Source organism: Engraulis encrasicolus, chromosome 1, assembly GCF_034702125.1.
Source record: "Engraulis encrasicolus isolate BLACKSEA-1 chromosome 1, IST_EnEncr_1.0, whole genome shotgun sequence".
In the NCBI taxonomy this organism is placed as follows: Eukaryota; Metazoa; Chordata; class Actinopteri; order Clupeiformes; family Engraulidae; genus Engraulis; species Engraulis encrasicolus.
In genome coordinates, this window is record NC_085857.1 from 25545694 (window position 1) to 25572724 (window position 27031).

At 44.9% G+C, this 27031-nt stretch overlaps 1 protein-coding gene and 1 long non-coding RNA gene across 4 annotated transcripts; both read right to left on the reverse strand.

The window, feature by feature from the left end:
- Positions 1-12004: 12004 nt before the first annotated feature.
- Positions 12005-15185, reverse strand: LOC134449346 (uncharacterized). 3 transcript variants are annotated; one of them, XR_010034949.1, is made up of 6 exons: positions 14644-15185; positions 13866-13958; positions 13418-13505; positions 12848-12987; positions 12351-12484; positions 12005-12226 (listed from the first exon to the last, which is right to left on the reverse strand). It is a non-coding gene; the product is annotated as an uncharacterized LOC134449346 (long non-coding RNA). The 3 variants fall into 3 exon arrangements; XR_010034950.1 differs by lacking the exon at positions 13418-13505; XR_010034948.1 differs by lacking the exons at positions 13866-13958; positions 14644-15185 and having other exon boundaries at positions 13418-13789.
- Positions 15186-21462: 6277 nt separating this feature from the next.
- On the reverse strand, positions 21463-26544 carry LOC134456765 (beta-1,4 N-acetylgalactosaminyltransferase 1-like). The gene is made up of 8 exons (XM_063208295.1): positions 26427-26544; positions 26159-26196; positions 25678-25858; positions 23909-23995; positions 23622-23803; positions 23213-23356; positions 22159-22387; positions 21463-21731 (listed from the first exon to the last, which is right to left on the reverse strand). Exons 1-8 carry the CDS (start codon positions 26542-26544, stop codon positions 21544-21546), a joined length of 1167 nt encoding a protein of 388 aa, XP_063064365.1. The 3' UTR covers positions 21463-21543.
- Between the last annotated feature and the right edge of the window lie 487 nt (positions 26545-27031).

Here is a 27031-nt window from a genome sequence, read left to right on the forward strand (position 1 = left end):
TTTTGCAGATTCTATGTTCAGCCCCTTTACTGGAAGGAATTTGAAAAACTGGCCCTCAATGACTTTTAATTGAAAACCCTGGGAGAGTCAAATTAACATCTTCTAGAGCAGACGTGGGCAAACTCAGGCCCGGGGGCCACATGCGGCCCGCTCGGCCATTTCATGCGGCCCTCAGAGCCTTTCCCAGAAAAAAATGCAGACTCGCATGGTCACTCATTCTTTAATGCGCTACCTAAAACAAGGGTCTTGGAAATAGAGATGCACCGGATCCGGAAAAGGCAGGATAATAGGGTTTTTCACAGGATCCGGATCCGGCAGGATCTTAAGCAGTGGATCCGGTATCCGGCAGTTACCTAAAAATCAGGATCTGGTGCATCTCTAGTTTTTACTTAGCCTAGGCTTTTCAGTCAGTCTTTCACAACCCCAATCACTGCATGGAGTGAAAGCCCTTTGGAAGCGGCCGTTGCAGGCAGTGTGTCAGTAAGCCAATGAGTCTAAAAACGAGCCAATGTAATAAAAAAGGGCCCACGTGTGCGAGTAGACTATGTGTTTCAACCCTTTCGTAGGATCCGGTATCCGGTTCCGGATCCGGCAGGATCCGATATCCGGCAGGATCCTAAAAATCAGGATCCGGTGCATCTCTACTTGGAAACCTAAGATTACTAAAGTCCACATCTAGATACAATTAGCAGGAATGGCATAACTGACAATGGTGTAATTATTCTGCCATACACCAAGTCTTATTATTGGCACGGGCAAGTTGCCTACGACATCGGGCCCTTTGGTCAACTTTCTAAACCCAATGTGGCCCGAGCCAAAATAATTACCCACCCCTGTTCTAGAGTGTAAAATAGTCCCAGCATACTCTTTAAATGTTGTATTAACACTTTTTCTGTGCTGCTGCCACTTGAACGTGTTGATTGTGAAGTTGCTGAATGCAAAACAAATGTGAATTATAAACAGATGTTTTCACTGAATCAATCATAGACTACTCACCAGCAATACCCAGTTCTCCTCTGATGTAAAAACCTTCAGACTTTAAGTACTCCTGTACTTTGGTTGAGGGAAGTGTAGCCTATTGTACAACTTTCTTGCATAAACATGAGAGGTTATATTTTTTTTGATGACGACAGTTTCATTTCTGGTGCCATCCCGCCACATCCACCCACCTACTGCCTCCACATTTCCCCTTGACTACATTGCTGAACGGCAGTTTTCCACCGCATCCTCAGTCATACTGTAGCTATCTCTGCCTCAAAATCATCTATTACTGTAATCTACACATGTTCCAAATGCATAAACTGTGGAGCGCTATGCTCTTGTCCACCTACAGGGGTCAGCATAGGTCGAGAGTTAACTTTTCTCTTTTACTCAGAACACACACACACAACATCCAATAATTAAAATTTATTTTAGAATATACTAGTAAATAAATAAAAAGAGCTGAAACCATTCTTATTACTATACATACTAATGTACAGTAAGAAGACATAAATAATGGAACTTAAATTATCCTTTGCTAAATTAACCCTCATAACAGTAGCAAACAAGCAGACTAACAATATTAACTGAGAAGAACCAAAAGGGCTTCAGGAGACAGTACAGTGTTTTTCAGGTGCTCCTGTATGGGTTGAAATCTAAGTCCAAAAGATGGAGGAAAGAGCAGAGGCACTCTGAGATTGAAGAAAAATATAAAAAGCCTTTATTATAAGATGGTAAGTTTGTTTACAAACACTACAAAAACAACACAATAAACTACAGGTATACAACTATACAACCATGTCTCTTGTTAGTTTCTCATCCGGATGACCTTAAATTCCTAGTTTGCCTGGGGCGTCTCTCTTCTCTGTAGAGACACAGACGACATATCACACACAGGAGAAGATATGACACATTTTAAGCAGCCTGCATGACAAGGTTCATTCTCCACAGTACTGTTTTTGGCCCTTGAATATTGCACAGTTACAGTGAATTTGTAAATTGCTATGTGGTGGGATACCGTCCGTCCCCTGAAATGCATTCATTCTGCTGTACTACAGTATACACTACAATAGATAATTATTTCAAGGCCCACTTGGAATACCTTCATGGCCCACCAGTGGTCCCCAGCCCACAGTTTGAGAATCACTGCACTACAGTATATCAGAGAGTAGACAAAGCACTTACTGGGCGTACAAGATTTTGATAAATGTTTCCATTTCCATAAATGTGTTGAGGGTCCTCCTGAAAACACATTGGAGACAGAGTTGGCATGCTTTAAATCTCAATATACTGTATCACTTATCACAAAACATGTTACATAATGTAGAAATTCAGTTTTTCTTTTGTATGTTTTTGCGAAATATTTCCTTTGAATCTAGCAGAGGTATTTGAAAGATATTCTTACCTGTGCATTAGCTTGTCTTCTCCTGATGAGAACAAAGCATTATGTGGAAGAAAAAAAAACGATTTCTGAACAGCATCAACAACATACAGTATAGTACAATACGCAATATGGAAACAAGTGGAAAAATATTGATCTCCAATCACCATGGTTTTTCTACAGCCCATTTTTACAAGTAGACTATTAGAAATTTATCATGCAAGTATGTCCATGGGGAAAGTAGTAGTTGTCAAGGAATTGGGCTTTTTTCTCTGATGGGTGGCATTATTGATCCATTTCCTCTAAACCAAATCCCATGTGTATTTCCATGAAAGCCTGTTTAAGGACAGATTTTAGAGGCCCACTATTGTTGGGGGTTCAGGGGTTTGTCCCCAGAGACATTTTGAAACTACAGTTGTTAAAAGTGGGATTTTTTTTAACACAAAATGAAAAAGGAAATATAGAAGGTGGGCCTTCAAGTCCCCATCGACTCTTGGGCCCCTGTGCCTGTGGGTAGGCCTGTGCAGTGATCCATCCTTGAGTGTTAAAGCCTATGGAGGGTGGCAGATTGCATGAAGACGTGCCCTCCTCAGCGTTAGAATGACTGAACTGATTTTGGAAACATGAAAAGGTTGGGGAGGGGGAAAATCTACTTAGTGATTTTAGTTCGTACTTTAGTGATTTTGATTTGCACATGTACCAAATAAATCTGGATTGGCATTCCTTTGTTCACCAAAAAGGGTCGGCTTAGGTCATGGGAGTAAAACTTGCAGAATGGAAAAAAGAAAAGTATTTACTCTCAGTGAAGAAACATAGTCAAAATGTCAAATTGTTCATTTTATTGACAAAGATGAAGAGGCCGCACAGTAATAGAAAGGGACAGGAGCTGATTTTTTTTTCGCATGACAATGTTAACACATCTAAACACTGGACCATAAGACCACAGATCTAAAAGACTAGATGCGTTGTCCGAGCTGACTTCAATGGAAGTCAAACGTCCGCGCATGGTGGCCATCTTAGTTCAGCCAGCTGGCTCATCCATTGTGTTGGTAGTGATGTGTACTTTTCAGATGACCGTAACTACCAACTTTCCATTGATTTTCAAAAGGTTTGCTTTCTTATACAGAATAAAAACAAAACAAACGGAAGTATGTATTCATGATACTCTATAGTGATGAATATTTATATTATGTTAAGTTATATTATTTTATATTATATTACACTATATATAGTCACAATATGGCTCAAAAACGTAACACAGAAGGGACAGACGAGAGGGAAACACTTGACACATTTAATTTTAAAACCAGTGGACAGCCAACCAACCTGTACAGGCAGGCAGGGACAGAGACAGGGAAAGCAGAACCGCCTCAGCCAGCCCTACAGCTCACTACAACGTGGGCCACTGAGTCAACTCTCACAGGCGGACAGACAGAGACAGGCATTAAGTTGACGATGGGGATATATTAATTGCACCAGATCCAATATTCAATGGCAAGAAACTGTATTCAATTCAATGGCTACTAACTGTTGTGAGTCTCACGTTGTGTATAGTATATGGGGTAACGACAAGCAATTTCACCTCGCAAACAACTTGCAATCAGCAATCGTATGGTTGCAAGAATATGAGAACTGTTTGAAATCCTGGTCGCCCCTTGTGAGTGAATAGCACAGTTTGAAGCAGTGCTGCGATTTGACATTTTACTGCCCGTGCACAAAAGGTACACATTGGCAGCATGATACGCTCACAAGCACATCCTTGTCTTTCCCTCTCAGATGCACAATTCCGTTCCGCACTTTTGTCCTCTGCCGTTCTGGAAAACAAGTCTGTTGTGTCGTACAGTGTGAGCACTCGGTCGCATTCGACCATCAGATCATATACAGGGCTGTAGTGGTCAAATTAGAGGTGGGTAAACTATGATTTTTTTGATCAGACAGACCGTGACGCGACGCAACGTAACGCAACGCAACGTAACGTAACGCAACGCAACGCGACGCGGTTTTTTTTGGGGGGGGGGGGGGGGGGGGTCATCGGTGTATCTGTGTATCTACAGGTATGAAAATGGGTATGAGGCCAGGCATGATAGTAGGCCTATAAAGTATCGGTATCAATGCATCCAAAATGGTAATTTGTTTAAAAGCCACTAGAACTTTTTGGCATGCACATTCATTTGTCTACTATAAATGACATTTAAAATCTCTTCAGTTAGGCCTATTAGGCCTATCACATAATTTGTGTGATCATATGATGCAGAGTGTGCCTTTGTTACAATCCTAGATAGTAGGCCTAACACCTATAGCCTAGATCAACAGCATAACAATGCAGCTCAATTTCATAGGCCTATTCCAATTTCTGCATTAGGCTTTTAAAAATAGATTGACCATCATGTAGTAGGCCAATCTCAGCCATTCCCCGCAAAGATGAATGGCATTCCCCCCGCACATTTTTTTAGGTCTCAAAAGTAGGGAAAAAGAGGACGTCTGGTCACCCTATCCATGATGATTAACTATGCATGCAGGCAACTACACAACGTGTAGGCCTATGTGTTTACATATTCCCTGGATCCTGATTGGTGTCGCCTCCGCAGCCAAAAGGCACTGATTGGAAGGTCACATACCCGAATACGGAGCAGATGAAAATGATTCCTACTAAAGCTTTAAATAAATTTGGTGTCATTTAAAAAATATTGTTGAACATAGGCCTATGTTCAACAATATTTTTTAAATGACACCAAATTTATTTTGGATTATTCCAACGGCAGATCACAAGGCGCAGGGAACTTTGATGTGCGTAATTGCCATTAAGAGCTGCGTAAACGCTATTTAGAGGTGGGTTAACGCTATTTAGAGGTGGGTAAACGCTATTTCCTAAATTCCAGAGGTGCGTAAACGGCGTTTACGTGCGTTTACCCTCCACTACAGCCCTGATCATATAGTGTGAGGACATGAGTCATGAGAGGTGAACTTTTAAACCCTGCGATTCACTACTACTACAGTGTGAACAGGAGATGAATACCCATGACTGGAAATATCACAAGGTCAGGAGAAATTGCACTTTTCATACATGAAAAGGTGGTCCTGTCTGCCCTTTTGAATTTGCAGAAGTAGATATTTTTAACTGCAGAAAGTGCAGCAGGACTCCTGAGTAACCACCAAATTTTTTAAAATGTGTTTTTTAAAGAAATTTTCTGAATAACGAAGTGTTTCAGTTACCACTATGCTTTCTCAGCCCGGGCAATTTTTACACACTGGATCTTTGAGGGGTGTGTTACACTAACCCAGGGGTGGGGAACCTTTTTCATTCGAAGGGCCACTTCAAATTCATTCGAGGGCCTCCGAGGGCCGAACTATGAGCACAAACAAAGATTTCCCCCTGTACCTCAGGCCTACAGGTCCTTCTCAAATAATTAGCATATTGTGTTAAAGTTCATTTTTTCCCCATAATGTAATGATAAAAAATAAACTTTCATATGTTTTACATTCATTGCACACCAACTGAAATATTTCAGGTCTTGTTTTGTTTTAATATTGATGATTTTGGCATACAGCCAAAATGAACCAGGCTGAGACTTTTTAAAGCCTCAGGAAGCTTTTACCAGTGTTTAGAGTTAATTGGTTAATTCAGATGATTAGGTTAATAGCTTGTTTAGACAACCTTTTCATGATATGCTAATTTTTTTTAGATGGAAATTTTGGGTTTTCATGAGCTGTATGCCAAAATCATCAATATTAAAACAAAACAAGACCTGAAATATTTCAGTTGGTGTGCAATGAATGTAAAACATATGAAAGTTTATTTTTTATCATTACATTATGGGGAAAAAAATGAACTTTAACACAATATCCTAATTATTTGAGAAGGACCTGTATATTGAAGGCAGCCACCTTTAAAACAGAACTCATCTTCTCCAGGTCCCCTGAATATAACTTAATTGTATTGCAAATGCATTTTCTAAGATTCCTTTACAAAATATGTCATATTTCATGTGAAGCTGCATAACATTAAAATTATATCGGGGCCGGATAAAACGGCCTCAAGGGCTGCAAACGGCCCTCGAGACATAGGTTCCCCACCCCTGCACTAACCAATGGTGAATTTCCCAAAAAGCAGTTGCTACGTTTTTTAGTGCCATATTTGGGTGATACTAGGTGATTCCCAAAATATGCAACCAAGTTAGTAAGTAATGTAGCTTGCGTTAGTTCTGCCAGGAAGGACTCAATTATTATCCATCACGCTGCAGCCAATCAGAGGCCAGCCTCACATGTTTAAAAAGACGTGTCTGACTCACCCTTTTCGCTGCTTCAGGTGCCGACGTCAAAATACCGTCTGCACTCTCGACACGTTGCCCAAACCTGCTTTTTCGCCGTCATGTCGGAGCCTATCGACGACTTCGTAGTAGATGAGACCGACGACGATGAGGAAGACTACACCCCTGTGCGCCGAAGTTCTCGGATCCAGGCTAAGGCCCCGAGTCTCGCTTCCTGGTCCGCCGCTGAACTCCGGGCACTCCTGGAAGCGCGCAATGTCCCCGTTGCGGACGGCGCCTCGAAGGACGACTTGCTACAGCTTGCTTTCTCCCTCCCGGTAGATGCCCATGGCTCCGCCGAAGCCACTCGCCCCTTGGCTTTCGATGCCGCGGCCGCTGTCCAGACGGCTGCCCCAACCGGCAAAAGGAAGCGCAAGTCAACACCTGCTCCAGCCAAACGCGCGAAGAAGACCTCTCTCCCCCCATCGTCGTCCGTTCCGCACACAGCAACCGCCTCCATAGCCGCACCCGACGGTCAGATGCAACTCTTCAATGCCATCTCCACCCTCACCGAGGCAGTAAAAGCTCTTGGCGCAAGAGTGGACGCCTGCGAAAGTTCCCGGCCCGTACCCGGAAGTCTCTCGGCCGCGTCTTTGCCTGGAGAGGCCGCCCTGCGCACTCTGCTCCCGCCGCCACCCGGAAGTGATTCCACCGTCACCACGCTCGGTGCCGCCGCGCTCCCACAAGCGGCTCCGCTCTCCTCCCAGCCCACCGGCGCCGTCACCGCGCCTGCTCCCACCGCCCATCGCTTCTCTCTCGCAACAGCAACGCCCGCGGCTAACTGGGGTAGGCGCTACCTCCCGCCTCTCATGTCAACCGTCTCACCTAAGCTGCGCGCTGATATCATCCAAGGCAGGGATGTCAATTTGGCCGCGCTGATGCTTCCTACACCGGCTGCTGATCGCCAGATGGTAGAGTGCGGAGACGTCTCCGTTCTCCTCAAAGCATCCGATCCCCGCCTTCAGCGCAATCTGACCTTCGGAGAGTTTGCCGTGGCTTTCAGTATTTTACGCGATGTGCTGTGCCAAGAATATCCGTGCCGAAGAGAGGAGATGGATCTGTACTTCGCCATGATGGCTGATTTTAACCTGCGCTACGGAGGAACGCTGTTCTACCAGTACCACAAGGCTTTCTCCGCAAAATCAGCCTCCTTCGTCTCCCTCTACAACGCGCGCCTGGATTGGGCCATCCAAGATACCGAACTGCTAGTGCGGCACTTCGGCGGCCAGCGCGCCCTCACCTGCTCAATCTGCAGCGCATACGGCCACTCAGCCGGGTTCTGCCCACGGACTGTGCCCGGGGCTGCCGCCACGGGCGCCGCTCTCATTCCCCCCAGCCATCCCAATCAGGTCGATAACCGTGGCCGCCCCATGGCCTCCCAACAAGGAGTTCAAATTTGTAATAACTTCAACATGTCTGTGTGCGGTTATTCTAATTGTAGATTTCTACATGTTTGCAGTTTCTGCCACGACCCCCACCCGCAGAGTGTCTGCCCTCGTCGATTCCGCCCGATGGCCAAGGGCCGGGGCAGGGGCCAGCCACGTTTCAAACAATTCTGAATGGTCACCCTTCCACTCCCATTAATGTCCCCCTCCTGGCCAGCTATCTGTACGACCACCACGACACATCCTTCGTGGACTACCTCCGCACTGGGCTATCTCAGGGGTTTTGGGTCGGGGTAGTCACTCCCCCCTCCTCTTCCTTCATAGGGAAAAATCTACGATCTGCTCTGTTTGAACCAGACACTGTTTCAACCCTCCTACAGAAGGAATTGAATAAAGGATATATTGTTGTTTCCTTCAAGTCTCCTCCCTTTTCTGTCTATAGGGTTAATGCAATCGGGGTAGCCACCCGGCGTTATTCAGGGAAAAAGCGCCTTATTTTCGATATGTCGTCTCCCCATTCGGATCTAGTGGCTAGCGTTAACGAGGCCATCCCCCTTGCCCCTTTTTCCCTATACTATGCCTCGATCGATAACGCTATCCACATGATCAAAACCGCGGGTCACGGCGCGTGGTTGGCCAAAGCTGACATCACCGATGCTTTTAAAACCATGCCCATTCACCCCGCGGACTGGCCGCTGTTCGGCATCCAGTGGCAGTCTAAATTCTATTTCGCCGTCCGGCTGACATTCGGGTGCAGAAGCAGCCCCCACATATTTAATTGTCTCTCTGAGGCTCTGTGCTGGGTGCTGCTTAACGTCTATAAAGTGCCTTTTTTGTTGCACCTTTTAGATGATTTCTTGCTCGTCGACTTTCCCTCCCTCCGCACCGGCGTCCTGGACACCCTAAAATGCGTTTTCACTGAGTTAGGCGTGCCTCTGTCCGAGGAGAAAACCATAGGTCCATCGACTACTATCGAATTTCTGGGCATAGTCCTGGACACCGAGAAGATGCAGGCATCCCTGCCTCTTGATAAATTGGATCGCATTCGTACAGTCATAGCGTCATTTCTCTCCGCCCCGGCCGTCTCCAAGCGCGAAATGCTCTCCCTCCTCGGGCATCTAAATTTCGCTATGAGGATAATCCCCCAGGGGCGCTCGTTTATATCTCGCTTGCTGACGCTAGCTCACTCCGTCCCTAACCTGAGCGACACGATCCCCCTCGATGAAGGTGCCAGATCTGATCTCGGTTTCTGGTGTCAACTGTTGCGCTCGTGGAACGGCGTCTCCTTTTTCTATAACGATGTACACGAATCATCCGACTCCCTGGCGCTTTTCACCGATGCGGCCCCGTCTGTTGGCTTCGGGGGTTACTTCCATGGGCAGTGGTTCGCAGATACGTGGCCAGCAGAGTTCCGTACTCCTGCCTCTGGAAGTGCCTCTATTGCTTTGTTCGAGATCTACCCGATCGTGGTGGCTAGTGTGCGCAGGGGTAAAGATTGTTCGCGTAAGTGCATCGTCATGCACTGCGATAACGAAGCCGTGGTTGCCATAATAAATAAAGGCCGCTCATTCTGTCCCTCGATCATGTCCCTGCTCCGGCGTTTAACCAGGCAGTCTTTATTGTTTAATTTTATTATCACTGCTGAGCATATACCTGGCTCCCACAATGTTGTCGCTGATGCTCTCTCCCGTTTCCGTTTCCAGGACTTCAGACGTCTATGCCCAGCCGCGCGCCGGGACCCGATGCCATGCCCTCCGCTCCAGGATCTGATACTGGATTGAACGCGTTGCCCCCCTCAATGCGTAACTCGATTGGTCACTACATGTCAAAAGGCTTGGCGCCATCTACTCTCAGGGCTTACAGATCAAGCTGGTCCCTGTTCTCTCTATTCTGTTTCTCTCTGAATGTGCCACTATTCCCCATGTTGATTTCTACAGTTTGCGCGTTTTTGGTTTTTCATTTCGAGTCTCGTAATCTTAACATATCATCCATTCGCAGGATGCTGTCGGGCATTCAGTTCTACGCTCGCTGCCACGACCCTGACCACCCTAGCCTATTTTCGCACACCTCCATTCGCCTCCTCTCAAAGGTAGGGTTGGAGATCTTTGAAAAACGGTTCCTGTGAGCTATATTTTTGAAAATACACAGCCCGCCTCTCCCTTCAGCCCTCCCCTCAAAGCCACGCCTTCAAAACACATGAACGCGCATGCAGTCTGTGAAGTGTTCGGATTATCCCGGGAACCCACGAGAGCTCACGAGGTGGGGGGCGGGCTAGAAGCCACGACAAAGCGACTAGCCAAGCTAACTTCCAGCCATGGCACTGTCGCCGGCTACGGTAAGAATGTTCAACATCACAATAAACGCACAGGCCGTCATGGTTGCCATTTCAAGAAATATTGATGACAGTAGATGTATACTAGATTAGTTATTGAACTTGACTTGATACGTGTTACTTAGATATCTCATTCTAACTTCCTAACACTGATGACAGATGCTATACTGTCATCCCTAGACAGTAGTTCTAGCCAGTAGCTACAGTACTGACACATGGATTTATTTTGACAGATGTGTACCGCAGTATACATTTTACTATTGTATTTATATATACCCGACACCACAATCCGTAGTGTTTTAGGCTATGACTTCAGATGTCACTTGGGTTGTCGCACGCGCAGACACAGGGACAGAGGGAGTAAAGAAAAACAACCGAACTGATCAACGCTAATGAAATTGTTTTGGCTGACGATATTTTCATATGCTTTAGACCTTCCACGACCACGAGAGCTCCAGCTCTGACTTTCCTGGCCCATCACAATCATAACGACCTAACAGCCCAGTAGGACCGATGGCCAGAGATGGAGGAGGAGGAGGAAGATAGACGCAGCAGAGGTCGGGGGTATTGATTAGGGAGACTCCAACAGAATTGACGCCCTGCTAACTGTAAGGATGTACATTCATCCCTCAATAACATTATGTCCTGCTGTATTCCTCCAGATGTGTAAGTATCTCTTTATCGCAACACGAGTAGGCTACACGAGTACACCTGTTGTGATAACCATTACAATATTTCTACTCCTATGAGTAGTAGTGTGATATTACATGGTTGTAGGTACACAACACCAGTGGTAGTTCAAGTACATCCATAAAAGCCCATCTACTTCATACATCTGTGTAACCCCTGGCACAACATCAGTTTGTAAGAAATTGACTGAAAACGTTGTATGCATATAATTGGCACATCTTTATTTATATACACAATAATGATTGCTTATGTCCATATTGGTCTTATTGTCAATAGAGTTATTTAGTCCCCATCATCAAATAGAAAATGCACTACATAAAATGTATTTATTGCTTTGCAGGCCTTGATTCAATCATTGAATTTGAAGCAATCCCATCGGTTACTGCAGCGTGCCCTGACCCGTGACCCCAGTTTGATGTTCGACCTGGCACATGACATCTGGTCCTCAGTCACAGCCCAGTAGCACAACCAACCTGGCGCCTCTGCGCAATCTTTAAGGAGATGCCCATGAACATTGAAAGGAAATGCTGTGGTGTTCTCAGTTTTGATAAGACTTTGGGCTGATGTAGGACCAGGTGAGAGAAACGGTCTCTTCAGGCATGCAGCCTACAGACAGTATGGGGCACTTGAACAGGGCTGACGTTGTAATACACAGTACAATACCCAGGATTAGCCAGGGTTACCCTGCTCCACTAGAGCAATATAAAAGGTTTATACAGAGTACGGTATAAAACACACAAACCGGCAGTGTGCAGAGTTTTATTATTTTTCATTATCTGTAGGAGCATTCATCTGTACATCTCACCTTTTTGGTTTGGAACCACGTTTGTCTTGTTACCATTGTTTTTTTCATACATAGAAAATAAATGCAACCTGTCAAATAATCTTCTGATTGTGGTCTTGTGGAATATTTATGTAACCATGCATTTTCAGTCAGAGAATGAATTAAAAAAAGCCACACAGTCAAATTGTGTCCACCAATATTTACTGTCATTGAAATGTATGGACAATTTAAACAATGTATTACACATGACACTAGATACATTACTTTATACTATATTTACAGTTGTCATTACCACACAAAAACTCTGGGAAGGTGGGTAAGTGCAGCAACTGTGAAGGGCCTAGTCTGAGGTTGGAGGCGTCTGTGCTGTAAAAAGATAAACAGAATTAGAAATCACATATCTGACAGTAGCTCCAGTGACATTTTAAATGTAAGTAACCTGGGTTGTTGGGGCAGGGACACCAAAAATAACTCCTTTATCTGGGCTCACCTGGTTGTGAGTGTCTGCGGTCAGCCATCCCTCTTAGGGTAGAAAGTCTTCTGCGCAGGACGGTGCCCTGAAGGTTGACGTTCACAGTATGCAGCCTTCATGTCCTGGAACTTTTATTGTGCAATTTTCCATATCTGTAACAAGCAATGTGTTAGACTATATTAGGGCTTCATTACATCAAATTACACAGCAGGGTTTTACAGGGTGTTGGCTACAGTCCCAGGACCTAAGTGGACTTGTGTGCCTTGCTCAAGTGCACTTCAGCTGTGGATGGAGGTGTAAGTAGGGAGAGGTAAGGATGGGATTTCAACCTGCTCTCTGATCTTAGGACCACCTCTCACCATCAGGTGATGGCTGGCTGCTACCTCAAATTTCATTCATGGCCCAAGTTATGTTCTGTAATCAGCATTGTTTTTACCTTACACAAATAAATGTAAATGCATTCAGCACCATGGGGGGCTGTGAAGACCTTTGAGAATATTTGCAGAACTACATACTGAATTGAGCCATCCGCCTTTCTCTTGGTTGGTGTGTTGAGATGGTGACTGCAGTCCAGGCTTCTTGGATTGGAGGAGAAAAGCTGTGGCTTTTACTGGCATAAGTATGTGGTTGTGGAAGGACCCTGTCTGCTGTTGACCTGAGGGAAAAAAAGAGCACAAATTGCATATTAGCACAGAGCCCATGCTTAGACCATAGACAGATAAATCATCTGGCACAATCTGCATGCAACCAACAGAACCTAGAAAGAGAAAGATTAGCAGCAATACACAAAGGGGACAAGTATACAAAAAAACATGCAAAGTGTTCTGATAAGGTGCATGGAGGTAGTCTGTGTTGATTCCAGCAACCTCAAAGACTGAAAAGTGTCCCAGTGTGTTGAATTGAAAACTTGGCGCGTGCGCGCGCACACATAGGAATATGATAATTTAGTGTATCAATTACAACTACAACTACTTCGCTTTTGTCAGATAGAACCATTGTTTTTCAAAGGCAGATCATTCCAAAAAGGATAGTAGTATCTGCAACTGGACGAAATTACACCCACAAACATGAATAAAATAAACTACCAGTGTGCGGTGATTCATTCTTCATTTACTTGGCAGCCTTGATATGTTGTGATACAGGAGCAAGGAACAGCTATGGAAAACACCACACCTTGGAATGGACAAAGCAGAACATTTCAATATAACCAGGGTAAAACAAATAATGTACCGGCATCTCCATGTGATCATTCAGTGTAGCCATCACAATAAAGATCTGCCGTGTAGCCGTCATGGTCATTAGGTGGTATTTATCAAATGCAAAACTACCGTCTTCTCAAAAACGACATCAGCGAGTTAACAACATTACACCCACAATCATGTAAACATTTGAAAACCCAAGGCAATCTATTTTGCAATGCTGGAGCGGCGAACAGGTTGTGCTTGTGCTTGCTACTATTACCAGAGACGTACCAAAGCAAAACATGCAAACGATATATTTTTGTAAACCACTAGAAAGACATGGGTTACTTACTACGGGGTGAATCAGTATTTAGCAACTGAACGCGGATGGAGAAGGGGTGCTTCCGTCCTCCTCCCAGCTGGTTTGTCTGGCTCGTTCGCACAACTAGTAGCAAAACACACAAGAGTAACCGTCTGAGTTACACATAGCAATTCTGAAAACGTGTTCATGTGCACAGACTAAATGCCACAGGGGGGGAAACACAAAAAAACAAAGCGATTGAGGTAGCAGCTATGTTAAGCAAGGTAGCAGCTAGATATATTGGAGCTTGAGCTAATCCTCTGACCCTGTCGTGCTGAAAAGCGAGTGCCTGCCAGAATCTGAGTGCCCTCATTGAAACCAATGAAATTTTTTGAGAGACAATTATACACATTTTAGCAGAATGAATTACATAATTTATGAACTAAAAATATGCTTATGAAACATTACTCGTCCTCCACTTAATAATGAGCTATTTGAATGAAACTGTAACATTTGTTATGACAATTCTTCGATTCTTTTATGGAAATAATACCGAAATTGTAACCAGTTCTTTGTAATACTTCCAGAAGGAATGCAGATGCTTTATTGATAGGCTTTCCATCTTAAATTGTGTCAGATTTATCTGCAAAAATGGGTAAAAAATATCTGAAAAATTGGTCATTGGTTTCAATGAGGGCACTCAGATTCTGGCAGGCACTCGCTTTTCGGCACGACAACCCCTCTCAATGGATACTTGCTTAAAAAAAAGAGACACACTGTGTCCTAAACCAATTCACAAAATATTATACAGACAAATATATTATCCCACCTCTCGATTAGAAATATGGTCACCAAAGCGTATCTGTGTCCAAGAGTGTCAGGTCCCATTTCAAATTTTCAGCCCGTGTTGGAGTCTGGTCTTGCGAGTCCGATGACTATAATCCAAGGGAGTATGTTATCCTGACATGGTTAGTCCAGTGTTCCAAAAGCCAAAGTTCTTCCTGTAGCTCTGCAAAAGCCACCAAAGTTTTCAAGTAGCTCAGCCTGCTGCTAACTCTCGTTACCTTGCTACTAGCCGAGTGATGATGAGCCTTGTCGCGTGTGCATGAATGATGGGGGCGGGGTCGGTCAAGTTCACGAGTCGGTGAACGCGCAGGGAGGAGGGGTGAGTGCTGGCGGTTGATGGACGTGTCAGAAACCAATAGAAGTGATGATGAGTATTACTTCTATTGGTTGCCGTTTTCTTCTGACTACGCCCTCTAGACTGGACCAAAAGATTTCGTTTTTTTTCCAAACACTCTATTTCAATGGGTGCTATGGCGTCATGAGGAGTTTTTCAGATGATATGGTAAAATATGTGCCAGAAAAACATCTCCTATCCCACCTTTAAATGGCATGGCCAAATCCGTACCCAACGCACCCGACACTAGACTACCCATCACCCTCGATGTCCTTCATAGACTCATAATTACGCTCCGCGGGGGGATGTTTTCTCCCTATACTGACGCCCTTCTTGAAGCCGTCTTTCTCTTGGCTTTTTATGGTTTTCTGCGCCCTGGTGAATTCACGTCTCCATCTCTAGTGTTCGACCCCTCACAAGGTTTATGCTATTCTGACCTACTTTTCACGCCCCACTCGTTTTCCATCTTCCTCAAACACTCAAAAACTGACACACTCGGTTCCGGTGTTACAATTAATATTTCACGGCTCGGCACGACCTTCTGTCCCCACTCTTCCATGCTGCGCTATCTATCTCTGCGATCTCGCTCTCTCCCTCAGTCACCCCTATTCTCGATTAGAGAACGCTCGCCTATGACCAGCGATTGGTTCAGAGTTCACTTGGGTTCGGTGGTTAAAAAATGTGGTCTGCCCAGACGTGGCTACACGAGCCATTCATTCCGCATCGGAGCTGCCACTACCGCCGCAGAGAGGGGTATGACCGACTCATCCATCAAGCGCCTGGGGAGATGGTCCTCGTCGGCTTTCGAGTCCTACATCAGGCCTAACCCCAGATCGGTCCTTGAAGCTCAAATCACGCTCTCTAGCAGTCGATAAGTTAACCCCCCCGTCACGTAGAGGTTGGTTTTGGCTCCCGGCACGGTAACCGTTCACACGCGCTCGCTGCGCCACTTAGCGCTTATCACGCACCGTTCTCTGTGAGAGCATGTCCCTGCCCTATTTTCTTTCTGTTTACATGTTTGTCAATGTCCCTACATGTTTATGCCCACGTGAGGCAAGTCACTGCTACCTTAGTGCACGCGCACGCAGCGCCGATTAGAGTTAGTCTGTCTATGCTCCCCATGAGAGCGCCTGTCTGCCTTGTTCGTTACTTTCCTCCTGTGTTGTATGTCAATGTCCCTACATGTTTATGCCCACGTGAGGCAAGTCACTGCTACTCTAATGCACGCGCACGCAGCGCCGATTAGAGTTTATCTGTCAATGCTCCCCGCGAGAGCGCCTGTCTGCCTTGTTCGTCCTGTGTCATATGTCAATGTCCCTACATGTTTATGCCCACGTGAGGCAAGTCACTGCTACCTTAGTGCACGCGCATGCAGCGCCGATTAGAGTTAGTCTGTCAATGCTCCCCATGGGAGCGCCTGTCTGCCTTGTTCGTTTCTTTCCTCCTGTGTCGTATGTCAATGTCCCTACATGTTTATGCCCACGTGAGGCAAGTCACTGCTACCTTAGTGCACGCGCATGCAGCGCCGATTAGAGTTAGTCTGTCAATGCTCCCCATGGGAGCGCCTGTCTGCCTTGTTCGTTACTTTCCTCCTGTGTCGTATGTCAACGTCCCTACATGTTTATGCCCACGCGAGGCAAGTCACTGCTACCTTGTGCACGCGCACGCAGCGCCGATTAGAGTTAATATGTCAATGCTCCCTGCGAGAGCGCCTGTCTGCCTTGTTCGTTACTTTCCTCATGTGTCGTATGTCAATGTCCCTACATGTTTATGCCCACGTGAGGCAAGTCACTGCTACCTTAGTGCACGCGCACGCAGCGCCGATTAGAGTTAGTCTGTCAATGCTCCCTATGGGAGCGCCTGTCTGCCTTGTTCGTTACCTTCCTCCTGTGTCGTATGTCAATGTCCCTACATGTTTATGCCCACGTGAGGCAAGTCATTGCTACCTTAGTAGGCATGCGCACGCAGCGCCGATTAGAGTTAATCTGTCAATGCTCCCCGTGAGAGCGCCTGTCTGCCTTGTTCGTTATTTTCCCCTGTGTTGTACGTCAAATTCCCTAAATGTTTTACTGCCCACGTGAGGCCAGTCACTGCTACCTTGGTGGGCACGCGCACTCTGCGCCGACTAGAATTTCTCTGCACTGCTCTCGTAAGGGCGCCCCTCTGCTCTGTCAGCCGTTTCCTGTTCTGCAGCCTGTGTCTTGTCTTTTCCTGCCCCCGTGCGGTGCATTCGAGTTATCGCTCCTTATAACGGAGCCCGAGACTCTGCACTCTGTTTCAGCGCTCTACAAGAGTGCTACTATTGCCTGCACTTCGCTAAACTCTGTCTGCTGCTGTCTGTATCTGACACTTCTCGTAGCCTGTTGTGGTTAAGCGGCATATTGTCTCGTCTGCCTGTTCAAACTACTGGTGGTGGTGTTCTCGTGCGGCTCTCTGCACTCCCCTCCCCCGCCCCCACGTTCCCTCCATCCATCCTTAACGTGGTATGTGTTTCGTGCAGCGGAGCTCATACGCTGAAGAGTGTGTTATTCGTTTTCACTTTTTTCGTTTCTCTATTTTTCCTTTAGGTGGGTTCCCGTTGTCAGCTACGGTGGGTCCGTTATGTCCTCTTCTCTCGCCTTTGATTGTGTCTCTTTGGGGGTAAGTTTCAGTTTTTCTCTCCGGGCTCTGAATAAAAGAGCTCGTTTAAACCCTGCGTTAGCCCACATCTTTTTGGGGGTTGAAGGTCCAGTAGGCTACAGTTCCTGCAGCAAAACCTCAGCAGGCTCATCTGGATCCTTCCTCGCTGACCCGGGCTGACGATTGGGCCTCCGCCAAATTATTATATACCACAACCCTCATTGTTATCTTCTTCATTAAACAAGCAAATTTGATTCCTTTCTGTCTGAGTCTTTTCTGGCTGAAATGTAGCTTGCGTTAGTTCTGCCAGGAAGGACTCAATTATTATCCATCACGCTGCAGCCAATCAGAGGCCAGCCTCACATGTTTAAAAAGACGTGTCTGACTCACCCTTTTCGCTGCTTCAGGTGCCGACGTCAAAATACCCTCCTCCTTCCCCGCCACCACCAGTTGGGCCCATTCTCCACCCGGGGGTTGAAGGTCCAGTAGGCTACAGTTCCTGCAGCAAAACCTCAGCAGGCTCATCTGGATCCTTCCTCGCTGACCCGGGCTGACGATTGGGCCTCCGCCAAATTATTATATACCACAACCCTCATTGTTATCTTCTTCATTAAACAAGCAAATTTGATTCCTTTCTGTCTGAGTCTTTTCTGGCTGAAATGTGGTTCACATCTACACCTCTCACAACGTGTTCAGGCTGACTGGGAACCATGCCGATGCCCGTTCCCACACCTTTTCGCGAACAAGCCGGCGTGTTCACGCTGCAGATCTTGGAGTTTGCGAACCGGAAAGTTGGTGAAAAATACTTGGTGCTTCTCTGTAAAATGTGACAAAAACATGGATATCAGCTGGTTCATCCGGGTAACACAGTCACGTGCAGAAAAGTTCAGAGCCCGGTATTAACACGGGTGGTTCGCAGGTAAGCACTTAAGTGCCAAACGTAACTGGTGCGAATACCAGCACCGGCACCATTCTCATCGGCCTGAAAATAGTAACAGTGTGCATATTCACCTAACCAACTTTGTCTGATGAGTTCGACTGCATTCAACATGACATAGGCTATGGAATGTTTCAATGTTTAACCCTCCTATTATGTTAATTTATTTTAAACAGTAATGTTGTTCCTGTGTCAATTTGATCTGTTGCATTTTTAGTTCTCCAAAAGTGGCAAAAAAAAAAAAAAAATGATCCGAATAATAGCTGTTTGTGTCGTTACAGTTTCTACTATTTTCAGTCAATATAATTAGTACAATTGTGTTGCAAATTTAGATGGATTCCCTCACATCCCTCTCAAACTAGTATTGTTTTTTTCTCCTATATTTTTCTTTTTTGTGATGAAGGACATCTTAGATGAGGGGTCCAACAAGTTTTAGTGACGAAGTGACGAAGTGCTGACGAAGGCTTCATGCCGAAACGCGTCGAAGTATTTTAATCATGCTATGCCCAACAAAATAAAGGCATTTTAATTACAAAGAAGATGAGTGCCTTGGTATTTCTCAAACTTTTTTGAAATCAACCAAGCCTGTCACCAAAGAGCACCATCTTAAAAAACTAGACAGTTCCAGGAAGCACTCCAACTGGACTTCATTCTGAAGTTTTAGTGCCTGTTTGTTGTTCTCCTTTCCTTTGTGATTTGCATATTTTATACACTCACTGGCAACTTTATTACACACACCTGTCCAGCTACTCTTTGATGCAAATTTCTAATCAAGCTACCAATTTCTAACCAATTTCACCTGGAACACGGCAGGAGGGTCAAATATCTCACTTGTTTGACAGTGTAAAGCTAGAAATAGAAAGTGAATAATCTAAGGAGCCAGCTATGGTTGTGCAACACTTCATATGTGAAGAGGATTAGGCAAGTTTATCTGTGGGGGAAAAATCCACCGAGCCCTCAAAAATTGATACAAAAATTTTAGTTTTTTAACTGATTCTGATACACCTACGTAGATGTACTTTAAAAACACATCAGAAATCTAGTAAATTGACCTTATAAAGCTATTTACCTTATAAAGATGATATATGAGTTAAAACAGACTGTTGTACATATGTAGGAGGGAAAGATTATGGACGTGCCTACCCTAGTAACAGAGAACGTAACGAGAACATTTGCCTTTTGGTTCTCTACAGGTTAGGTTTGTAACCAAACCAAGATCTACCACCTAAAAACGTTCCCTTTGGTTACAGTCAAAACCAAGTAGCCATTGGTTCCGGTTCGGTTCTGGATACGTTTCGGATACGTCATTTTTGGTTCTGTTTCGGTTCTTACTGGGTTGGCAGGAAAGTTTAATTTCTGTTCCCAGAATAGGATATGTGTGGTTCCCATTTCATTCCCTCACTGTTCTCTCAACGTGCCTTTATTGCTTTTCATGTTTGTTCCCTCACTGTTCTCATATGGTTCCCATAACCATGTTGGTTACATTATAGGTCTGGTCATGTCTGGTTCCCTAGACGTGCTACTGATGTTCCCCCAACATTGCATGCATGGCCACTGTTTACTTAAAGTAATGATGAATGTCCACCTGATTAAATCACATACGGTAAATATTTACTCCACATTGAATCATGTACATTTAAAATCAAACATTTTTTTAATTCAATAAGATAACCTTTTTCATTCATTTAACTTAACTTGGTTGGGTTGATCTAAGGTTTGCCTATGCACACAACATCACAAAAAAGATGATGAAGTGGTGAGTGATTGAAACATTTTGAGAACTTGTTACACCCTTGCCGGAAACAAGCAGCCCCATCACAACCAACCTGTCCATCAGCACCTGGCCACACCTAATTACTAAGGGCTGGGATGTTATGATTCCATTATTGCTTGCACCTGCCAAAATTCCTCATCACTCTGGTCACATGGTATTCTTGAGCCTGTATATAAACCTGGACTGTCACAGTGCTTTAGTTGTTTGCCTACCTGTCTGTTGGCTGGTTAGAATGGCACAGCATAGCACTTGCTTGCCTACTTTGTAGGTGTGCTTTGCAAGCCAGCTAATAGCACTTTTGGCTTATGGCATTTGTTAGCTTGCTAACTTCATCTCGTGCCTTGCGTTGTGAGATAGCCAGTAACAGCTGTTGTTACCTTGCTTGCTCCATTGTGCACTTGATGTAGAAGAGGTTCTTTAAATTCCACATTAAGGAAGACATTGGATATTAACCTCCACTGAAATGTGTTCATACAACTCAACTGACTCTTAATTTCAGTGTGGTACAGGACTGCACAAATTAAAACATAAAATATAGATCTCATACATGTACTTGTATCAGGCAGCTCTAATCATTACCTTAACAGTGCAGTATGGTAGAGTGGTGCCATGCACAGGGTGTTACAGTCACAGTGGAGCATGGGAGGTGGTACAGTATCATGATCAGGGTACCTCAATCATGGTGAAGGATGGGGGGGCAGGACCATAACACATAATAAACTAGGTTGGGGGAACAACAGGAGCACGTCTGGAGAACCAAATATGTGACCAACAAGGTTAAGGGAACCACATGGGAACGGCGAGGGAACAAACATGACATGAACAAGAAAAACCATACATGTAACATTCTGGGAACTAAAATTAAACTTTCCTGCCAACCAAGTGGGAACGTAATCAGGACTAAACTGGAACCAAGGGCTTGTGTTCCAGGAACCTTCTTGGAACTAAAAATTGTTAGTAGGGTATACATTTTCCTGGGGCTCACTGAATGGCATGCCGTTCACACTATCATACTTTGGGTTGTTTCTCTGAATTCTTACAATAATATTCCAAACATATCTTAAAACACTGGTTTGAACTGTGTTGGTTCAAATCGGCTTTTTATGGATGTTAGTTCAAACTTGCATCGTAGCCTACCATAGTTTCACGCAAGCCGGGTTGGTTGTTTGAGAAACACATACCCTACAATAGGACACTGATTAAAAAAATCCTTCCCAGCTCAATAACCAATACACTTCAGATGATTCTTAGAGTAATACAGGCGTAGTCTGGCGCTGGTGTCATCGTTGCCGTGATGGCGAAACTTCTTGTATTCGGCTGTACGCTCTCGATTCGGATGGCCAATCACCAGCCCAGGATCTGCACAGGAGGCCACCAGTAGACGACCAAGACCATCCGTGAAGAACTCTGACACACACACACACACACACACACACACACACACACACACACACACACACACACACACACACACACACACACACACACACACACACACACACACACACACACACACACACACACACACAGAATGACAGGAAGTTAGTGGGGGAGAGAGATTCGAACCTAGGTCCCTGGATTTAGGGTGAGGCACAATCAGCCCACTGTGTCACGGTGCCCCTAACATCTGATCATCTGATTACTTGATACAGTATCTCTCTCTCTATCTCTGTCTCTCTCTCTTTCTTTTATATTTGATTTTATTGTTTTAGAGAGAGCGAGAGAAAAAGTTTGAGAGGGAGAGAGAGAGAGAGAGAGAGAGACAGAGAGAGAGAGAGAGAGAGGAAAGCAGTGGAAAAATAGAGTATTGGATGGAATGAAATACCAGACCTACCAGGGTGGGCTGCCCGTTGCAGATTTGGGTCGAATCCAACCTTGCGCACAGCATCAGTCCTGGCCAGGAAAAAGTTGACCACAATGTCTACAAGCACACAGTCCTTAAAGCCGGGCAGCGGGCCGTGGTGCTGGTTCTTCTGCCGTGACAGACAGCCACCCTCCCCCTCCGCACCCACCTGGTGGTCCAGGGTGAAGTAGAAACGAACTGACCCAGCAGTACCTCCGAGCTGTGTCCATGGGAACAAACACACACACACACACACACACACACACACACACTCACACACACACACACACACACACACACACACACACACACACACACACACACACACACACACACACCTCAATTCTATTGTATGTCCATATTAGGGTGCTTCAAACGCCCCTTGAAAATCACGCAGTGGACTGATCATCAAAGTGCTTCACGGGGTCCGCAGGGACCACTGCACTCAAGAAGCTGAGATAGATTAAATGGTATACTGGGCAAGATCGCTGGCCTTGGTGCTGAAGTACTGCCACGGCCGAGAAATGTCTATGCAGCAAACATTCTCGAGCTCGGGAGTACGGGGCGCCACTGAGAGCTCGGGCAGTATCTGCGTCCACAGATGATGGTTGGAGAGCAATGAAGCGAGGTGAACTGGAAGGAAGCTACGGCAAGACACCTGACGAATGGATTTAACAGCGGCGGAAGGGAGGCGAGAGGGGAGCTGGTGGGTCAGAGCAAGAACAAAAATTTCTGACTGGAGACAGGTGAGCGGAGAAAAAATGCTGTGTAGTTAATTAAGGGACGTTCCAAATTCCAGTGCACTGAAATTCCACCAAATGACGGTAGTAGAGAATGAGATGCAGCTGGTTAAATAGCATTCTTCTAAATGATTCTGGTTAATAGATTGGATCAAAATTACCAGTCACATTTTGAAGCCTATTGTGCCACCCTTTATCATTGATCCAGTTTGCTAAGATTTTACAAGGAAGTTATGTTAGTACAAAGGAATAATACTGCAAAAGCATGTGATTGGTCAGAAGTGATTGTGGTGAGGAAGGCTCACCACATCCAGCTTTGGAATTGCCTCCATAATCTCCACAAACTTCTCAATGCTGGTCTCCTTCAGGAAAAGAAAGTCATCATCCACCCACAGGAAGTACTTGCTGGTTACCTGGGAGACAGCCAGGTTCCGACCTGCAAACCAGCCCTGGGAATAACATCAGTTTATAGTTTGTTTGTGTGATGTTCAAACAAACAAACAAAAACAAATAAAAGGAAAGCTTATTTTCAACACTTATTTTTACACAGCCTTTCAATTGATGCACAGGTCAAGAATGAAGTAATTTCAATGTGTGTTCTTAATTGAAGTCATACTGTACTCAGACCCAAAAGGGTCAATTATTCTATAACAATGAGGAAAAGAGAGAGGATGGTAGTGGGGTAAGTATCCTGGGACGGGGGTAGTACAGTACCTGAGCAGGAGGCATGATGTACTGGTAAATGTTGTGACCCTCCACTTTCTCTGGCTCTATGCTGTCATCTGCGATAATGATTCGGATGTCCGGGTATTTTACCCTGATACTTTCAATCAATAGCCTCAACTCTTTATATCTTAGGAATGTCTTGATGACTATGGTGACCTGGGAATTAATGTCTAGTCAGTAAATAAAAAGGTAGAGAGAGAAGAAAAGAGAGTAAACATATAACCTCTACCCTCATAGGTAGCTTTTTTTTCTGAAATAATTATATTTGGGACTACCTGTGCCCGGATCGTATAGAACAGAAATCGAAGACCTCTTGATTGTGACTGGGAAGATGACCTCGTGGTCCTCAAAAGAGAAGTGGACTGAAATGACATTGCAATTTTTATAAACCATTATAATTATCCAGAAGCAACAACAATTTAAAAAATTTCAACAATTAGTAGTAAAAGGTGGGCAAACTTGTTGTGACTTGTCAACTCATACGCAAAGAGGTCATACAGAGCTCATCATCAAGGTCGTGGTCGATGACGCTTAAAGGTACGAATAGACATGAGCGATTCCAGCGACAGAAGTAATTGACTTCGTATTGAGTTACGGGAGACAGAAGAGACAAAAGGGATTCAGGCGACTAGAGGTGACTCGCACAACTTGTGCGACAGTTTGTAGTTGGACTTGAGTGAATATTATGCAAATTAGCTATGATGCCGCCACAACCAATGGGAATTTTGGAACGCTTGCATTCTGCTTTTAACGGACATACTCTGTCGCTTCTGTCACTCGTATCGCTCTGGCTGCATAGTCCAGCGATTCTCTGCTGCTTGATTTTGTCGCGGCTGGTGTATTCGCCCAGTTAGGTCATTGTCAGGAGTTCATTTGGGATTTACCATGGAGGTCCAACTCATGAAAGGCACAACAAAAGAACAACTTGCTTGAAGCAGGGTGGAATGTGCGGTCATAAGAATTTCTATGCGTAAAAAACTTCCCATTTTAATTATTAGGTATGGGAATGATAAAATCATACCCTCATTTTCAGTCTTTTGTTGACTGATCAGACTCTCACTGGTTGTTAGTGTGTGTAATCACGAGTTGAGCTCACAAAATGATTCTTAGACGGCAACATTATAATGGGCGCATTTTTGTGCAGATCTGTGCTGCGTATAAGCACACTGGGATTGTGTGAACCATTCTGGACATTCTGGTTTCTTGAACGCATCGTTGCTAACCAGCTAACAGCGTTCTAGGTTTCAAATAGAAAATTGCATTGAAACAATGGGAGTGACTCTGCATGGTGTTAAGTCATCGTGAGAATAGATTTTCTGCTGCACAGCGATGCAGCTACACTACCCTTGCTGCACTGGCATATGACCATGTCATCAGTAGTCTGCCCTGATTGGCACTCATCTACCTGACGTGAGTTGCATACGCAGTCCACATGTTTGCGTGGTAGTTCACTCTCTACTTCAAGTAGGAAGCAGCATTTCCAGTCTATGGAAGTTATGTTAGATTTTGCTTTCCATGTTGGTTGGCAAGCATTCATCCCTACCTTTATATGACCAAGCAGATCGGGCAAATATATGCGTGGTTGCAAATGCCACTATTACACATTCAGTCATGGTGTGTCAAAGACACGACGTGTGACATGGTGTCAAACTCTCGCGGGATCAAAGCGATTGCAGACAAACCTCTCAACACCTGCAGGTGCGTAGGCTATCCCCGTTGATGCTTGTTGCAAGGATTTACATACCCCCTCCGCGGTGACACACCCTTGAACTGGTTTGCCAAAAGTTCACTGATGTCTGTGTAGACGCATTGTTCTAATTTTCCATTTGAACAAAAAGCTCAGAGCAATATGTCTAAGAGAGCTGCAAATCAAATGTTCAACTAAATGTTCAACAGCTTCAACTATGTATATTTTTGACTCGCCGAGGAGAGAGCAGCCTGCTGTAGAGAGGGGAAAACATGAAAAAAGGTTTATCGCTTTTAGATGTGTCATATTGCAAAATGGGCACATTAAACACAGAATCTGAAGACCAGTGCCACTTACCCCAGTCGTCCATGTGTAAGTGGTAGACCGTGCTGCAGTAGGTCACCTGGGCCAGCAGGTCATTAAGGTGTGCCAGGCTGGTGGCACTGATGTCCAGAGTGCTCTGATTCTGGCCTCTCACTTCCTGCTCCTGTGGAACCCTCTGCACGGCCATGACACCGTGGGAAGCCCGGAGGGACACCTGTGCAACGACACAATAAAAGAGGATGGACTGAGCAGATGGTCAGAATAAACAGGCTGTAAAGTCATAAAAATGAATTGTAACGCCCACTCTGTCAAATGCAGTACTGATTATTCATGGTTAAGTTGATGAATGATTACTTTTTTCTTTTTTGTGGAATGGCCTTCCACATTTAATAGGGTCTACTGGGACTCCCAATGCTTTTCACACTGTAAATCAGGTGAGGGTCTACTGGGACTCCCAGTACATATTTGGATCATAACAGAACAGAAATTAAGATCAGGCAAAGAGAGTACACACCTTGAAAACCGTTCTTCCTCGGGCATGCACAGCCAACCCTGGACAAAAGTTACTCATTACAACACCCATAACAACAGGTGATACAACTGGCAAACAATTCTATCTGCTTCCGTGCTTCACAGGCAGAAAAACCCCACATACAACTTCTGACTGACGGCCTTGAACTTAGTATTAAAATTCAACTTTATACATGTTTGTAACGACCTGACTGCAATATTATTGTTATTATTGTTCTTCTTCTTCTTCTTCTTATTATTATTATTATTACCTGGGAGGTGAGTTGTCTTCAGGGGCTCTACAGGGACTCCGTTGGAGGGGTACTGCAGGGGTGAGTTGGGTGGACTGATGAGGACTCCAGCAAAACCAGTCGAGTCCCTAATGTCCATTCAGAGACAGTCCGTAAATATGTACTCCACCAAAAGCCTTTAATGCTTAATAGCAACACTTTTTGTTAGTGTTGGTATGATAGGCAATGGTAATATAATATTACTCTATGAAATGTTAGTGTACTGTTTGTCTTTAGGCCTACTGCACAGTGTAACCGCCCAATTGTGCTACTTTGGATGGCATCCCTAGTAACACAGAACGTAAAGAGAACGTTTGACTTTTGGTTCTCTAAAGGTTGGGGTTATTACCAAACCAAAATCTACCACTTAGAAACGTTCCCTTTGGTTACAGTAAAAACCAAGCAGCCATTGGTTCCGGTTCGGTTCTGGATACGTTTCGGATACGTCATTTTTGGTTCTGTTTCGGTTCTCACTGGGTTGCCAGGAAAGTTTAATTTAAGTTCCCAGAACGATATATGTGTGGTTCCCATTCCATTCCCTCACCGTTCTCTCGCCGTACCTTAAATGCTTTTCAAGTTTGTTCCCT

Excerpts from the sequence above, each read along its gene's own strand:
- LOC134456765 (XM_063208295.1), bottom strand. The coding sequence starts at position 26,544 with ATGGACATTAGGGACTCGACTGGTTTTGCTGGAGTCCTCATCAGTCCA. Across the intron at positions 26,197-26,426 it reads GAAGACAACTCACCTCCCAG|GGTTGGCTGTGCATGCCCGA; the intron begins GTAATAATAATA and ends ACTTTTGTCCAG. Across the intron at positions 23,996-25,677 it reads CTTACACATGGACGACTGGG|TCCACTTCTCTTTTGAGGAC; the intron begins GTAAGTGGCACT and ends ATGTCATTTCAG.